Source organism: Garra rufa, chromosome 3 (assembly GCF_049309525.1).
Source record: "Garra rufa chromosome 3, GarRuf1.0, whole genome shotgun sequence".
In the NCBI taxonomy this organism is placed as follows: Eukaryota; Metazoa; Chordata; class Actinopteri; order Cypriniformes; family Cyprinidae; genus Garra; species Garra rufa.
The window spans coordinates 44,467,250-44,484,982 of NC_133363.1; the positions used below are offsets into that span (position 1 = coordinate 44,467,250).

General features: G+C 36.7%; 1 protein-coding gene across 2 annotated transcripts in view; it reads left to right on the top strand.

Moving 5' to 3' along the window:
- dennd2b (DENN domain containing 2B) overlaps positions 1 to 17,733 on the top strand; it is a 66,244-nt gene that overhangs the window by 8,176 nt on the left and 40,335 nt on the right. Inside the window, exons 1-2 of one of the 2 annotated variants that reach the window (XM_073836230.1) lie at positions 64 to 216; positions 13,199 to 13,294. In XM_073836230.1, the coding sequence (XP_073692331.1) occupies positions 13,221 to 13,294 (74 nt within the window). In that variant the 5' untranslated portion in view covers positions 64 to 216; positions 13,199 to 13,220. Of the gene's footprint in view, positions 1 to 63; positions 217 to 13,198; positions 13,295 to 17,733 lie in introns of those variants that run through there. The other variant, XM_073836231.1, reaches the window with a different exon arrangement.

Genomic DNA, 17,733 nt, shown 5'->3' on the forward strand with positions numbered 1-17,733 from the left:
GGCAAAACAATCCGTCCCTATGGCAACTAGCTCAGCCTTCTGCCAGAGAGAGAGAGTTCTCAAGTAGGGAGGGATTTACCCCGCTTGAAAGGACATGACTGGAAGTTTAGGGAAAAGTTCCAGGTATTACCGGCAAATCGATGAGTTTTTGCAATCGTTACGAGTGTTTGTGAGACAGTGAACAAAATGGCACGAACAGCGGGACGTTTCGTTCAGGTAAAACTTTTATCTCATTCTAACGGGGTTACATTGTATGAAAATGTACACAGTCAATCGCAAACAAAGGCTGTGTGTCAAAACCTAGTGGGCTTCCTTGCTGAAAAGCATTTTTGAGCATCAACGGAACAAAAACGCTTATAATTCTGAACGGGAGTGATTTCTGCTCAAGAACATGAGGTTCAAATATCTTTTGAGTTACAGCCAAAGTGAATAGTAGATGTTTCATTTGTAAATGTGGGTCAGAACATGACTTTTTTGTTTAAATGTGGTTAAAAATTGTATAACGTCATATGTCTTTACCTTATTTGGTAATTTCCCAGCTCATATGAATCTTGTGTTGACTCAATCGTGTAATAGGCTGATGTTTTATTTTATTTGAGGAACAGTTTGGTCTCCCAAGGTCAAGTCTGGTTTATATTTTTCTCTGATAGAGCACACAAAAGTTTATAGATTGGTTTAGTGTCCAAAGCAGTTGTTGATGTGAATTCTTAAAGCTCAAACATTGCAGCATGGCATTAGCGGTGCCAAGGTCATGGGTTCAATTCCCAGGGAATGATACATTAATTAAAAACAATACTTTAAATGCAATGTAATCCACTTTGGATGAAAGTATCTGTGTAAAAGCATAAATGTTAAATGTAAATATTGAATCAGCAGCAAAGTATTTCATTAATGGCACATTTCAGTTGTTTCCACTAAAATCATGCACTTATTTGAGCACACATACACACACACACACACAGGCATGTACACATGAAGGTTACATGATCACTGTTCAAGTATACAGTGCCCCCTGCTTTCAGTTTTGGCAGCTACTGCAGCTGCAAGCTCTTTTTTCTAAACTTTCTGAACAGACTTTCTATTGTGCTATTGGAACAATGACCCTTCCTTCTCATTGGTCTGGATTGTCAGCTCAATCATGGGAGCCGCTCTGTTCTCTGTCCAGTGCTTGCGCAATATGGATCAGGGTGGGATGTCACCAAACTTTGAACAAAATAGACAGCCCTGCCATCATAATGTGTAACAAACCTTTTTATGAGGTTAAGCTCTATTTGATCCATAGCTTGTCATTCCATGTGAATGTGATTTTGTGAACACACACAGAGTCAGCTGAAATAACAGTGATGCAAGGAGTCTTATTTATTTGCACTGCATCTTGTGTCAAACACTGAAATACACAGTATTACTTGCACTTTATATTTTTTCTTCCCAGAATTAGTTTATTGACTTGTTTTCAGTTTTCATATGCATTCATTGTTTAGTTTAGTAGCTTGATAATAGTAATTGTTATACTTTGTGATTGCATTTTATTCTGGAAGCTATTCATGCGTGAGCAAACATGAATATAACAAAAGAACAATTGAACTTGTAAAATCCTTTTCAATGTGGTGCACTGAATGGACATCATTGCCTTTAAGGAACTGTGCATCTTGGTTTTTGTGCAGACGCACCTGTAATTGACGCTTTAAGAAGGAAACAAGTTGCGACTTGCTTTAATAGTTAGATGGCTGACCTTCAAATTACATCATGTGCTTTAAAATGTGTCATATCTAGGGCTTAATAAAACATTTATCATCTCAGTTCTAAGGAATGATTTCATTATAGTTGTCCTTGAGTAACTTTTTCAGTCTAGGGTGCGGAGTCATAACAAGGAACTTGAGAAACAACGCTTGTCTCCAGTCAATCCGACAAGGCTAGGGATTGTATCAGGTTTACGTGAGTCAGTGGTGATTTTAATGGGAGTGATGGTAGCTTTTTTCTTGTTGTTGTGTAACATCCCTCAAATCTCTGTGATGCTCTACCAACACAATAGACTGTGATGCATCAACACATACATCTGTTTTCCTGACATGACTCAAATGGCTGGTTGTTTTTAAAGAATAGTTAATCCAAAAATGAAAATTCTGTTACCGTTTCCTTGTCTTTGTTTGTTTTCCTTTCATGAAACACAAAAAGAGACATTTAGAAGTGTCTGTCATACTACTACCATTCAAACATTTGGAGTTAGTAAGATTGTGCCGCTTAATATTTTTGTGGGAACTGTAATGCATTTTTTTTCCAGTATTCAGAATAGGAAGTTCAAAAGAACATACATTTATTTGAAATAGATTTTTGTAAATATATTTACTGTCACTTTTTTTAAAATGCATTTTTCGACCAATTTAATCTCTTATTTCCTATTAATATTAAACATACAAAACTCCAATCTTTTGACATCTGAGAACAGATTGAAATTTAGGTTGTCACTAGGGCTGATTATCGAGTAATCGATTGATTATTCTGAGGAATAATCGGATATAAATAATAAAAGTAAAATACATTGTGCATTATAACAAATGACTGTAGACGGCGCAAATGACCTGACAATTGTTTTTACAGTTTACATGATCTAAGCTGTTTAATATTGATTACAAATTGTATTCAAATGTCCACTTAATCTTTAATATTTGGCCATTTCTTTAATATTTTTCTTCTTTCTTTTCAGTTTAACATTATAATAAACCCGAACTCAAACCAGTATGCAGAGATGGAGTTTGAGATGCTCCACATGTCTAAACGTTCATGTGGAGTGTATATATTATATTATGGGTTTATTATATTATGCAGTCTTAGAAAAAGGTCTAATAATACATTTCATTTATTCTCATCCCTGAAATCTGCCACTTCCGGTATTTTGCAGTTTATTTGGACTAGGATTTTTACAAATTGAGTACTAAAATTTAAATGAGGAATGGTGACCGCCGTAGTTGTCACTCTGTTCTGCATTTTGGAACTGGTGCACCATGTTTGGTAACAGCAAGAAGACAGCCAGTGAAATTTTAGAGTCAAAATATTATTTGAATTTGAGCAGAGTGACAAATATTTGTGATTATTAGAGCCTTGGCAAAGAGGAAGATCAGATCAGAATAACAGTTTGAAGTCATGAAATGAAAATTCACCATGTGTGTTTTGTAAATCTGCTTCATCTGCTAGTCTGTTTAAAAAAAAGTCAGCATTTTTTTTTTAAATGCAGTGGCCACATTTTAAAATCCAATGAACAGAAGTTTCTACCCTTTATTTTTTATTTTTTGATAATCTGCTTCACTTGGGAGTACATCAAAATATAGAAGAAAAATGTCACTACTTCTGTTTCATCATGACTTTTGACTTCTGTCTGTTTCTGTTGTCTGTAAGTTATGTAGTACATAGTACGTGAGTCATGTAATCCATGCTGCTTTTGGATTTGTTTGTCTTATTTTTTGCACACTATGGCAACTTTTAACTGTTCTAAGAAGAAGATCTGCTTTAAGAATTTATTTGTTTTTTTTGTGCAGCACAAAGAAATCGTAAACAGGTTTGAAACCACATGAGCAAATAATTAAAGAGTTTGAGATGAACTATCCCTTTAAAATAATATTTGCCATAACTGGGATTTCATAGAAGCTCGTGCTGAGTGAGAGCAACTGTTCTGTCTTCAGTCTGCCTGATAAAGCACAATGTTTACTCTGTAAATCCTGATAAGTATGGTGTACTAAATTGTTTAAGGAAAATGACTGCTTTGAGTCTTTTGAACTGAATGGGCTCTTGTTTCCATATACATGTTTCGATTTTCAGTATTCGCTTCGTTGAAGGTTATTAAGATACAAATATGGTGTTGAATTCATGTTTGATTGAAAGTCATAAACGAATTGTAGAAACCCAACAAGGGCAAAAATTAAACTAGATCTGTTTGCCAATGTTGTTCTGATTCCCACATGTCACTTTGTAAGCAGCATTACAGTTTTTCAATGTGTGAATCTCTCTTTTCGCTAGTGACTTGGAAAAACAGAAAGAACTGTAAACAGCTGAAAGTCAGGGAAGACAGAGACCGAAAAGGGCTTAAAAATTGGTTCCATCTGGCCTGTCCAGTCAGCACTATGGGAGCAAGCAATCGTGGGTATTGTGTGGGGAGCGTGCAGCTGCTGGGAGCTGTGACAGGCCAAGTTCCACAGTTCATGAAAGCCTCAGAAGGAAAGACGTTTAAGCAGCTCGACAGGGTACAACAGTTCCCTCCACCCCACAGCCCCCGACCCAGAGACAGACGCTCTGTCGTTATTCACAGGCTCTGCGGACTCGGAATTGAAACCGAGTGAAAAGGAAACAAAAGACACCCCTTTCGTATGCTCTGCCTTTTCCTTTTTCCCCGTCAGACTTTCAGGGAAATTTTAATTAGCGGTGCCAGAGGGATTCGTCCAGGTGGGAGCATGTTTAAAAACTGTGTATAACACCACAGACACATTGATCATCTTTTCTTGCCTCAATCTAAACACAGCGTTCTCGGCTGATAACAGCAGCATTAACGTACCTCGTGCAGTATATAAATCACAGCGAGAGCCCTGATGAGGACCATATGACGATGCGAGCTAAGAAGCTGGAAGGGGGGGGGGTCTCTCTTTCCTGTGGTATTTATGCTGTAATCTAACCCCCATTCTCACACAGTCATGTCTGATTTGGTAATAACAACATAGTCTTGGAGTTTACAGGCTATGAGGAAAGAAAGTAGGAAGAGTAATCGTCTCTGGTGCAAAATGGTCTCTGGTGAATGCAAAACCATGTTCATTTTCTCTTAAGGGTTTTGACGTGTAGAAGCAGCTAAGAATATGCAGTGGTTTGTTTTACTGCTCTACTGCTTGTTTTAGAGATTTTAAGTTTAGTGGCTGATCAGTAGGGATCATTATGGCGAATGTAGGGTGAATTAGGGTAATCTGGGATATGCTAGATCTGATCATGGTACATTGGAGAAGTCAAAAGTGCAAAAAGTCCCGGGAAGGCTCTTAATTTGCCCTATCGACAGGAAAATAGTATTAAAACATCTTGTGCAGAATTATTTTGACTGGATGCAAGTCAGCTTCTGCTATTCAGGTTCAATGAGTTGTTTAATTTTCCGCCGGAAATAAATTACTTTTTGGTCAATGACCAGCAAAATGAGCAAAGCCTCAACCCCAATTTTATGTGATCTCCATGCTTGAGTAGCTAAAAAAATCTACCCTGTTCATGGTGTCATGTTTATTGACATTAAATGAATCCCTCCCTGTCAGTTTAAGAATTCCTCCTCTTTCAGAAACTCTGATGTGTTGAATGTGCACTTTGACGGACGGGGCAAATATTAGTGCATTCCTTTTGAATAGAGCACCGCTCTGCTAGCCAAGTGACCTGTCGTCGCTGACAAGGCCGTGGCCTGATGGTCTCGTCTTGAACCCTTAACATTCCTCACTGTGTCACTCACCCGAGGAAGCTGGTCAGATAGTGTTTGTTTGAATCGCTGATAAAGGAGCTTACTTTTTAACCGCCCTCTGTTCAAGGACACATTGAACAAAGATGTTCTCTCTTCTGTTGATAAAATGGCTAATGAAGAGGTGGCTGCTGGTGACTGTAGAGCTGTTTTGGTCATGACGTCAGTCATTTGTCGGCCAACCCAGAGGGCTAGTTCAACATGAGTTCCCTGGTAATCTCTAATGGGGTTTATGAGGAAAACTAAGATATGTGGTAAACCATTGTTTCCCACAAGCTTACACTCTATTTGTGGTGGTACTTCCCCTGGGTGGAATTTACTGGATTTTATAACTGATGCGATAAATATATAAATATTCGATGCCAGTTTTGATATCACAGGGAAAATTGCCATAACTTTAAGGGCATAAAAGTGTAGATTTTTATTGAAAGATAAATATATTTCACATATTGAGAAACACCCATTTTTTTTTATTTGTTTGCTGTCAAGTGACAACGTGCCAACTTGAGCTTTACGCTGGAGTAAGATTTTACCCATTTTAATAGTACAATAAAAAGTTAATGGGAAAAGGAAAATCCATTTGTGTGAAAAAATGTTTTGAATGGATGATTCAATGACTCCCTAATAAATACTTGACTTGTTTCATTACTAGGGATGGGACGATAAATCATTGCAACGCAAATCCAGAAATGATTCAGCATCAGTTCTGAGATTTTCTAAACGCATCGCGATTCTATCTCAAAACAATTCTGAGCTTAGTTTTGAACAGCAGATGGCACTGCTTGCTTTAGAAACAGCCGTGCTCTGCTTGTTTTCAAATCCTTACATGCACTTGAACCTAAAATAATCATTCATACAATTCGAAAATGTTGAAGCAAATTACAAGGGTGTTCCCAGTGGGCTGCGTTTACATTAATCTCGCGTCTTAAGCATTTTGAGCCGAGGTGAAATTACATGACTCGTCAGCACTCTTCTACGTGAGCATTTGAGTGTGTGGATAAAAACTAGATTAGAGCGCCATCTGCTGTTAAAATCTAAGCTCAGAATCGATTCCAAAGAGAACCGTGATGCATTCGGAAGATCTCAGAATCAATTCACAAATTGATTTATCATCCCATCCCTATTCATTACTGGATGAATCAACGTTTTTGAATGAATCGTTTGAATGAATGATTCAATGACAAATAATTTTTTTTAACAGTTACTTGTTGCCACCTAAATGCGAAACAATGCAGTTGACCTAAATGTTATTTGAAACACCAATTACTTTCAAAAGATGACTTACTCTGTTTTGATTGCTACCATTGACATCAATGTTTACATCCAAACTATGACCTTTAATTCCAGTATTTCTGTGATAATATGAATGACTATAAAGACTTTAAGAAATAATACTAGGTGGGTAGTTGAAAAGACTGTTTGTGAAGCTGTTTCAAACGTAAAGGAGTAGTTCATTTTCAGAACAACAATTTACAGATAATTTACTCACCCCCTTGTCATCCAAGATGTTTGTCTTTTTTTCTTCAGTCGTCAAGAAATTATGTTTTTTGAGATAAACATTTCTGGAAATTTCTCCATATAATGGACTTAAATGGTGCCCCGATTTTTGAATATTCAAAATGCTTTTTAAATGCAGCTTCAAATGGCTGTAAACGATCCCAGCCGACGAAGAAGGGTCTTGTCTACCTTGTTTGGTCATTTTCTTAGAAACATATATTTTTATATACCTTTTAAGCACTGAAACTTTTCTAGCACTAGGGCTTGTAGTGCGCGTTCCTGACTTTACGTACTCACGTCGAAAGGTCACGCGTGACATGCGAAACTACTGACCCAGTGTTTACAAAGCGAACTTGAGAAGATAGAAGTGCAACACAATCAAATACTCTTTAGCAACAAGGTACAACATAAAGTACAACGATGTCAGACAACTTTGAAGCTGGAGGAGCACATGAGATGGAGTTTTTCACCGTTCCCTACCTTTTTGAGCCGGAATACACAGACGATGAACTCTGTCAGAGAGAGAAAACTGCGACAGCCGCGGCGGCGACACAAGCCTCGGGCAGACCGCGTTCAAACGAGACGAAATGGTGGTGCAAGTGTGGAAAATGCCAGCCATTTCCAGCGGAGCAGGAATCTCAGTGCTGTCACGACTGGACCACATCTGTTCCACTGTTACAAACAATCGGTGAGTCAGGTGATGGGACTGCTTCAAGCATTCGCTGCGTTGCAGAGCACGGTGGACGCAGTACGTAAATTCGGGAACGCGCACTACAAGCCCTAGTGCTGGACGAGTTTCAGTGCTTAAAAGGTATGTAAAAATATATTTTTCTAAGAAAATGACTGAACGTTTCGGTAGACAAGACCCTTCTTCGTCGGCTGGGATTGTTTACAGCCATTTGAAGCTGCATTTAAACGGCATTTTGAAGATTCAAAAATCGGGGCACCATTTAAGTCCATTATATGGAGAAATTTCCAGAAATGTTTATCTCAAAAAACATAATTTCTTGACGACTGAAGAAAAAAAGACATAAATATCTTGGATGACAGGGGGGTGAGTAAATTATCTGTAAATTGTTGTTCTGAAAGTGGACTACTCCTTTAACCATCGTAACTGTCTGCTCTCTGTGTCAGCAGCAGTGCGAACACAAATTTAAATGTCCCTGCATGACTTTTTCAAAGGTTTAATAGACACAAGGAATCGTTGTAATTAAGAAATGAGATCGCATGGGTGTTTGAATCAAGATCGCGATTTAAAAAAAAAAAAAAAAAAAAAAATAGTTTAACAATTTAATAATGCACCAGCCCAGCAAATGTGTTAATGAAAAACTAAGATGAGTTACAGTAACCCAGCATGTGTTCTGTCCAATATTTACCCAGCGTTGGGTTGCCAAATAACCCAAAAATGGTTGTTTTTAGTGTACTACATTTGAATTTACCTAGGTACCATTAAAATAGTACTTCCTATATAGTAAGAATATGGGTAGTATCAATAAGATTCAGACATACTACACCTGCTATGTAGTTACTGTCATGTGACCTACCAGTGTCAGTTGTGTCGCTTCACTGCCATTTACAAATCCTCTACCGTGGCCTCTTGGGATAGTAAACTGCTCACTGAATGCACTTCAGAATCTTGGCAGAAGTAACAGGAGTACTTTTCACACAATGTTTTTGAATACTGCAAATTTGGACATTTTCTACATTCTATATAATCAATTTTGGATGTAGTGATAGCCTTTCAAAGTAAACTCCATTTGATAGTGTTGTGCTTGACATATGCATACTAAGCTGCTGATAAAATTTACGTCATGCGCACTTTACACATACCCTAGTGTACGCATAAAAACCGGAATGTACTTTAGGCTTTAAGGCCTGTTCACACTAAGGAAGATAACTAGAGATAAAGATAAAGATATTTTAAGTTTATTCTGTGTTGAATGCGGAAGCTCTTTTCAGCTGATTCTGATTCTGTAATTGATTCTAACAATATTGTTATACTGTGTCATCATAAACAATTTCTAAAACTCTCTTTATCCTTATAGTTTCTTTATTGTTATAGTTATCTTTATCACTAGCCACTTTATTTTTCCCTTTTCATTTTATGATGGCTTTCGGTCTGCTTCCAGCTATTTTTAGCTGTACAAAACAGCTTGTTTTGCTGCTTTATATTGCAAATTGGTGTGTCTTACCACATTATTTTGGTGTATTATCCTAATTATGAACACAGTCATTTGTAGTGCAAACAGTTTTACCATTTACTGCACTTTGTTATTCTTGTTCTCACAATTTCCCTACAGCAGCTAATGAACCATACATCTTGCACATTCACAGAAAATAGCTTATCTTCCTTGGTGTGAACGCACCTTTAGTTTTGCTTATTATTAACCGTTTTGCACTGATCAAGTGCATTAATTCCTAAATTCAAAAATATATACATATTATAAAACTGCTGACAGCTTGTGATTAGGGAAACATTCTGTAAATTACTTGTATTTCTATCTTTTAAATTTGTGGCGAACATGATAATCCAAGAACTATGATTACAAGGATTTAAGTTTCGTCCAAGTCTAAATAAACATAAAGCATTTATTGTCTTTTACGGTGTATTCAGTATGAATTATTAAGGTTATGTGGTTTTCTGGCCGTTTCTGAGAGAAATGGGAGCAGCTCCTGCTCTTCCTGTTGTAGATCAATATCTGAGAGAAAGAGATGATTGTTTCTTACTGAAATGGTGTCACTGTGCAGATGAAAGAGTCACATGGTCACTGAGCATATTAAACATGGAAACTGGAGTAATGAATCATAATGATGTGTGTTTAATGATGCCAGGTTTTAGTAAGCAAGGCTAAAATAAATATGACCGTTGTTTCCTGTGAAAGCGATATGTCATCATGCTTATGTATGCCGGTATTATGAGTTCATGGCTTCAGTAATTACATTTAATGTTTTAGTGATACATTGTTGGAACAAATCCTGCTTCTTTTCAGTCATCCATGCAGAGCAGACCGATGTGGAACAGCATCTTCAATAAGCAGCGTGTCACTCACACTCAGCAAGTCTTTTTTCCTTTCCAGTATTTCTTGACATAAGCAGGTTATACTTCTCAGTCAATTTGCAAGCCATAACTCGTTTTTATCATGACAAAATCACTTTTCACTTTTCTGAACTGCATTACCTATTCTTTTACTATCTGTTTGTTTAATTGTAATTTCAAGTACTGTATTTTATACATATGTGTTTTATGAGAGAACGATAGTCATGCCTCAATAGTGTTCAATATATTTTCATATTCAGCAGACTTTATTTTTACAGCTGTTCACCTTTCAACAGCTCAGTGAAAATATTCAGTCTAGTTGGGGAAAAAAGAAGTTCCGGAAAACGTTTGCCTCCCATGTCATAGAAAAGAAAATATTTATGTTTTCAGTTATGTTTGGTCATAATTTTATCTTTCTTTTGCAGCTAGAGCAATTTTTGTAATAACAACAATAATTTAAAGTTTTCAGCTGAATCACTGTGTTAGTCACTGCATAGTAAGGCACCCTAACCTTAGTGGTCTTGTTACGAACAAAGCCGAGAGAAAGTCTACTATTACTGAAATAATAACCTCTCAGACCTTTTAACTCAGTTATGAACCAGATTTCCATTTGTGTGAATGTTCAAATCTTTGCCACTGAAAATTACACTATTGTTCAAAGTTTGAGGTCAGTAAGATTTTTTTTTATTCAATAAAAATAGAAATATTGTGAAAAAATGCTATTTAAAATAACTGCTTTTATCTTAATTTGTGTTCTGAAGTTGAACAAAGGACTTACCGGTTTGGAAAAACATGTGGATGGGTAGTTAATGACAGCATTTTAAATTTTTGGGTAAACTGTCCCTTTAAGGATATTTTGTTGCATAGAGAGTTCTAAAAAACTGCATTTATTTGAAATGGAAATCTGTTGCTTTACTGTCGTTGCTGAATAAAATTAATTAATTTAAAATCCTACTGACCCCAAACTTTTGAACAATAGTGCATATACAACATAGTCTCTATTCACTGCAAGTGTAGTAGAAGACATCAAGACATCATCAATAATTCATAAAGAGTGAAAATAAACTGTAAGTACTGAAGTGAGCTGTTAGAATGCCCTCCAGTTAGATTGAAGATGCATGTTCTTTGCAGTCCTCCGAAACAGGAAATGGCTGACAGAAGGAATGCTGTCTCTCCCCTCATCTGTCTCTGTTGGGCTTTCAGCTCCGCTGCTGGTTGGCTGACTACTGCATACAATAACTTCCTGTAAACAAGCCCCCCAGTGCACCCAGTTACACCCAACCCTCTCTCTATTTGAGTGCTTGTAATATTGACCTCCTTATAAACTGTACACAACAGCACGAGTGAACGCATGCCAAGATGGGAGGTGTTCCTTCTGCATGTGGAAGATGACTTTTTCCAACTTCTTTCTCTGATGAGGCCCTCTAATTTGATGGGAGGAAGTGGCAAGTGGTGTGCACATGGCTCTGTGGTCATGAGGAGTGACTAATTAAGATGTCTCTGGGTGTGAAGACAGTAGTTGTGGTGAGAAGAGCTTGTGATTGTGGTGAGGAGAACATCTGAGATCATTATGGTAGATTATATAGAAAATCCTGGATTCAAAATTAAAGGGATAGCTCACCCAAGAATGAAATTTTGTGATTAATTACTCACCCTCATGTCATTTCAAACCTGGAAGACCTTTGTTCATCTTTGAAACAAATTAAGATATTTTCGATGAAATAGCGCTTTCTGACCCTGCAAAGACAGCAACACAACTATGTTCAAGACCCAGAAAGGTAGTAAGGACATTGTTAAAATAGTCCATGTGACATAAGTGTTTCAACCTTAATTTTATGAAGCTACGAGAATTCTTTTTGAGTGCAAAGAAAGCAAAAATAACTTCATTCAACAATTTCTTCTCTTCCATGTCAGTCTTCTACGCAAGTTCATGAATATCAGATTTTTTTTATATAGATTTTACGACATAAAGGGAATTTTGGGATCATTCAAGGGAATTGCTGTGCAAAGCATGGCCTTTTAAATCTGATTTATTGCTCATCAAAGATTTTCGAGTCTTGTTATGGCTTCAACTGACAAAATGAAATAGCAGCCCCCTGTTTCTCAACAACCAACCTGAGTCCCCATGTGCTCAAAGCTTGCAAACCACAACTCCCTGACCCAGCTTGTAAAACTAATATCTGTCGTTAAACTGGGTCTTTTTTCGTCCTTAGGTGCAAATGTTCATGGGAAAAAGCAATCACTATTTAATGAGCCAAGAGACTAGCTCAGCTCTGTTAATCTTGGCTACTCTATTCAAACAGACGTTAATACAAACACTCTCCAAACATTGCTTCATAGACTAAAGGCATTTGGCATGACTCGGATTCTACAAACAGATTTCTAGAACCTTTCTTATACTAACAGGCCATGTAAACCTGCTCTGTAATTACTTCGGGTCTTAGTGCTGCTGTTCTTTTGACTGCATATTCTGGTATTGTAGAAATCAATTCACAATTTAATGTTGCTATTATAAGTGGTGCTTGGCAAGAATAAATATTATTATTACTCAAACTTGGGGGTTCAGAAAGAAAACCTTTAAAAGACCTAAACCCAATATTTACCTTTACTTTTTCTGTGGATCTAGTTCAGGATTTTCACCTGACGGTTAATAAAATGTGCCAGAAATCCCAGTAATCAGTATGTTAAAGGAAGGCATGTATTTTCTTTTTCTGAATGATATGTTATATATTATTCCTCTGTATCTTAAACAAGATTTATTACCTGCATCTAAAAACAAAACCGACTCTTCTCTAGGATTTTTCGTGAGGGTCAGGGATTTGTTTGTATGATCTTTTGTAGAGATCAAGGTCCATATTTGTTGTGTTTTGACTCATATTTTCCAGACAGAGTTAATCCATGGGTTAGATTTGTAGACCAGATATCTATGTCTAATGTTGTGTGCTATGTCTAAACCTTTTGTAGTCTTTCTTATAATTACTAGAAAGAATAATTTCCCACTGTTCATATTCTATGAACATTGTTCATTAAATATGTTTACAGGTCAAATACTCGTCTTTGTAATTTTATACATTCTGTCTTGTTCGTAGAGAGATCATCATCAGCATAACTGTTTTAAGCACAGTAGTGTTTAGTACATTTACTTTAATGTTTATGATACACACTTTCTTACCAAAGTAACGTCTTTTAAACAGGTGAGGGGGCCGTCAGAGGGAGATGACTGCCAACAAGAGCTCCAAAACTGCACCGAAAGCAGGAGCGGTTAAAGGTCCACAGGAAAACTTAGACAGGTATCAGTATTAATAATGAGTCAGCGGTAATTGTCCAATGTTTGTGCTTTCACAGGTTTTTACAGACCAAAGATGATAACAATAACGTTTTAAAGGAGAAGTTCACTTCCAGAATAAAATTTTCCGTTTATTTTACTCACCCCTATGTCATTCAAGAATGTTCATGTCTTTCTTTCTTCAGTCGCAAAGAAATTACGTTTTTTGAGGAAAACTTCTCATTTTTTCTCCATATAGTAGACTTCAATGGTGGTTAATGAGTTGAAGGTCCAAATTGCAGTTTCAATGCAGCTTCAAAGGGCTCTACAAGATCCTAGCCAAGGAGTAAGGGTCTTGTGTAGTGAAACGACCTGTCATTTTTCTTAAATCAGTATAAATGTATATACTTTTTAACCGCAAATGCTCAACTTGCACCAGCCTGGCTCATTACGTAATGATGCTGTAAAGGTCACGCATGATTGTGTAGAGCCCTTTGAAGCTGCATTGAAACTGCAGTTTGGACCTTTAAACTGTTGGCCACCATAGAAGTCCACTATGTGGAGAAAAATTTTGGAATTTTTACCTCAAAAACCTTAATTTCTTTTCGACTGAAGAAAGAAAGACATGAACATCTTGGATGACATGGGATGAGTAAATTATTATTATTATTATTTTTCTAGAAGTGAATTTCTACCTTAATTTTAAGATTTGTTCTAATTATGTCACATAATCACATAATGATGATAATAAAGAGAAACAATATTGTTGGATTCACATTGAAGCTCGTGAACAATAAAAACTTTGACAGCCAATCAGAAACCTCCTGGCATGTAAAGCAGAAGGTGTGTGCTTCAGTGTGCAGAAACCTTTTTTTTTGGGTGTAGACACTAATATTGTTATAATTATTGTTCTTGGTGTGAACAGGCCTTAAAGAGCAGGTCATATGGTTTTTTAAAGTGTACTAATATTGGGTTGAAGTCCCCTACAACCTTAAACCTGCAGGTTTAAATGTTTATAAGGTCAGAAAACATTGTAATTTTTACATAGTCTTTTTTCAATGATTTCGAAATGGTTCGTTCAAGCAGTTCTGAGCAAAATGTCTGTAAACCCCTCCCTTCCATAAGCATACTCTGCTCTGATAGGTCAGCTGGCCAAGTCTGGTGTGACTGGCACAGAGAGGAATGCTTGAGTAAGTTAACAAGTGCTATCATCTGTGTTGTCAAGTCCGCGATTTGTTTTTTATGTCATGGTTTGAAGCAACCCCTAAGTCATATTTAGCCCCTGGAATGCAAATTTACCAGAAGAACCCCAACAAAAAGTGTGTATTTTACACCCTGGAAGATCATTTTTAATGGGGGACCCCCTCAAAATGCTATTGGGCTAGTTTTGAGTAGCAATTAGGCAGGTTTTGTTGTGACAAGCTGGCAACCCTAGCATGCACATTTACATTAAACAATAATATAGTGCTTCAATCTGTTCTTAAAAAAAGTCATAAAACATTTAGTTTAACACTTATGCAAGCAAATCTTGCAAATTGTATTATTAAACAAAGTAACTGGAACAACTACAGTCTACATCACAGCGAATTATCAGAACTATTTCAGCAAGACAGCAATATCGTGCTGAAACCTAAAGCTGCACTAGGTATATACATCACAAAAACTTGATATTTTGAGCAGTCAATTAAAAATATACACATAATGTATCAATCGTACTAACATTTAGAGCAATTTCAATGCATCAAATCTAGACTATTATGTTTGTTGCGATGTTTACTTTGTGTAAATATTTTACTCTGTTTTTGTGCAGCTCTATATAGTGTGGTTTTATAGAGAAAATAACACTTTATAAATCTTTATAAATATGATTAATCATATAAATGTTTATAGGCAATGATTGCGTATGATAACCAAAACTTTTATCTATAATTGAGGAGAAGTTGAAATAGATAATTGAGTCTAACGGTGCTTCACAGGCCAAACTGTTGTATACAAAGCTAAAGTAAACATCCTGGTTATGAGCAAAAGCCAGGAAGTTGATTAGAAAAGAGACTTTGTTCTATTTGTGGCCTTCATTTAACTATGGGGCTCTGTAGTTGCTATCAGAACAAGTGAAGAACAAACAGTCCTTGAAGAGCGAGAGGAGTTACTTTCATAATTACCTATGAACACTCTCTGATGTCAGAGATATTTACCAAAGGAAATTGTGAAAAAGTGATTTGTGCGAAGAAGTGTGGGGGGAAAAATAAATGATGGCATAGCTTTTGTTAGCCTCTTTTCCTAGACATGAATATTTCAGCTTTAGTTGTAAATCACAAGCAAAGGCGAATGCTGAAGAAGCAGATTTATGTCAGACAGAGGGTGGCGGTAGGTAGGCCTTGCACTGAGAATATGCCCTTTTTATAGCTAAGATAATAGCTGAAAAAATAACTCAATCACAGATGAAATATCCACATTTTTGTGGGGGGAGAACCCACTGGCTCTGGGCTTGACATATTTCTTTTGATGTGTGTTCCTGGAACCTCATAGTTTCACCATCCTGGCACGGTTCTCCAACAGGAAATGGCCTGTGGTTGACATTGCCCTCAAGACCCAGGAAGAGCCAAACCAGCTCTGGCATCCCACTCAGTCCATGTGTGGCCAGACCAGCTGGCTTCCCCAGAACTGGCCTTGTTTTTACTGGCCCTGTCAGCCTCTCAGAGAACCTCCTTAGACCACAGACACAAACTCATGGTGGACTCAATGAAAGAATTCTTAAACTGATGTTTTCTTTTGTGCAAAGGATTTTACATGAGCCTAATATTGCAGTTACAGAAACAATCGTTTATGCTTTGTGAAAGTGGCAACTCAGACTGTCGTGGAGGTATTTTTAGACAGTGTTATTCTATGGAAAACATCTGAACAAAGATAATAGAAGTTTAACTGTGCTATAAATACCAGCCTTGATGCAAAGATTGTCCTCCTAAACAATATCCTCCATCTCCTTTTGACAGATTTGGCATCTTTCCATCCCTTCCCTTTGATTATCCTGTTGTTCTTAAGCCAGGGATTCATTGTAAAGGCTGAACCTCAAGAATCTTTTTCAACACAGGATATATTAGTCAGACTCAAGCATGACATTTTCCTGTCACCATTTAATGCAAAGAGGCCTACTGCTTTATCTTGAGAGGACATTCCGCACCCGTTTCTTTCATTCCTTTCTGAATTGGTTCTTTTGTGTACATGATTGTGATGAGTAAAGTTTTAGGTTGTAGTTATGAAATAAGAGTTTATGTAGCTGTAATTGAAGATTTAACACTGATAAGGATATCAAAACATAACTTACTGTAAAATTAATATAATATGCTGATTGCTCAAGAGCCATTTCTTATTATCAAAGTTGAAAAAACTTGTGCAGCTTTAGTATTTTCTTGGAAGCCATGATAAAAGAAAAGCAGTTGATTGAAATATCTTTTTTTGTACAATATAAAAGTCTTTACTTTAAATAAAAGTATTAAAGTATTAATTGCTTTTAATGAGATTTATTAAGATTTTTTGATCAAAATGTCCAAAAATTATTCGGTTGACTTTTGTCAGGTAGGTCATCCCTCACCATTGCGTCGCCTGCCACGATTTTATTTTGTGAAAAACATGGAAACACCAAAGACATTTTTTAATATGTTATGTGTTTTATTAGGCAGGTGACGAACAAAGTAGCATTATAACAGAACTTTCATCACACTCAAATGTATCTAGTATGATAAAACAGTGCTGCTTTACCCTACATACCCATCATAAAGAATGGAAGCTACGCTTGACTTTCAGCCCCACTTTGTTTCATACTACAGTGACGTTAATAAAACAGAATATTATAATAGTATAGTATATTATATATAGTATATTAGCTCATCGATTAACATGATTTCTGCCTGAGTCCCGTCGGATTGCATCAGTTGTAGGGATGAAGATGACAACACCCATGATTCCACTCTCAATCATGGCGTCATCAAACTACGCCTTTGTTTCTTTGTTTGTTTTGAATATGTGAAAATTACTTACTGTGCCTTTTAAAATCATTCTGATCTTAATTGATAGTGTAGATGTATTTAACATACTTGTAGAGTTGAGTGGTTAATGCCTTTGTTGGGTGAACCTTTGGATCAAAATTCTGTCATTAATTACTCACCCTCATGCTGTTCCAAAACTGTAAGACCTTTGTTCAACACAAATTAACACACATTAAGATATTTTTGATGAAATCTGAGAGCTCTCTGACCCCCCATAGACAGCAAGGGTCCTACCACAGTCATGGTCCTGAAAGGTACTAAGAGGAACATCGAAAAAATAGTTAATGTGACATTAGTGGTTTAACCACTTTATGAAGCCGCTTTATGTAATATGTAATTTATGTAAATAATGACTTTATTTAACAATTCTTCTCCTCTGCATCACTCTAGCTCCATTTTGGAGAGTATCACAGTGCAC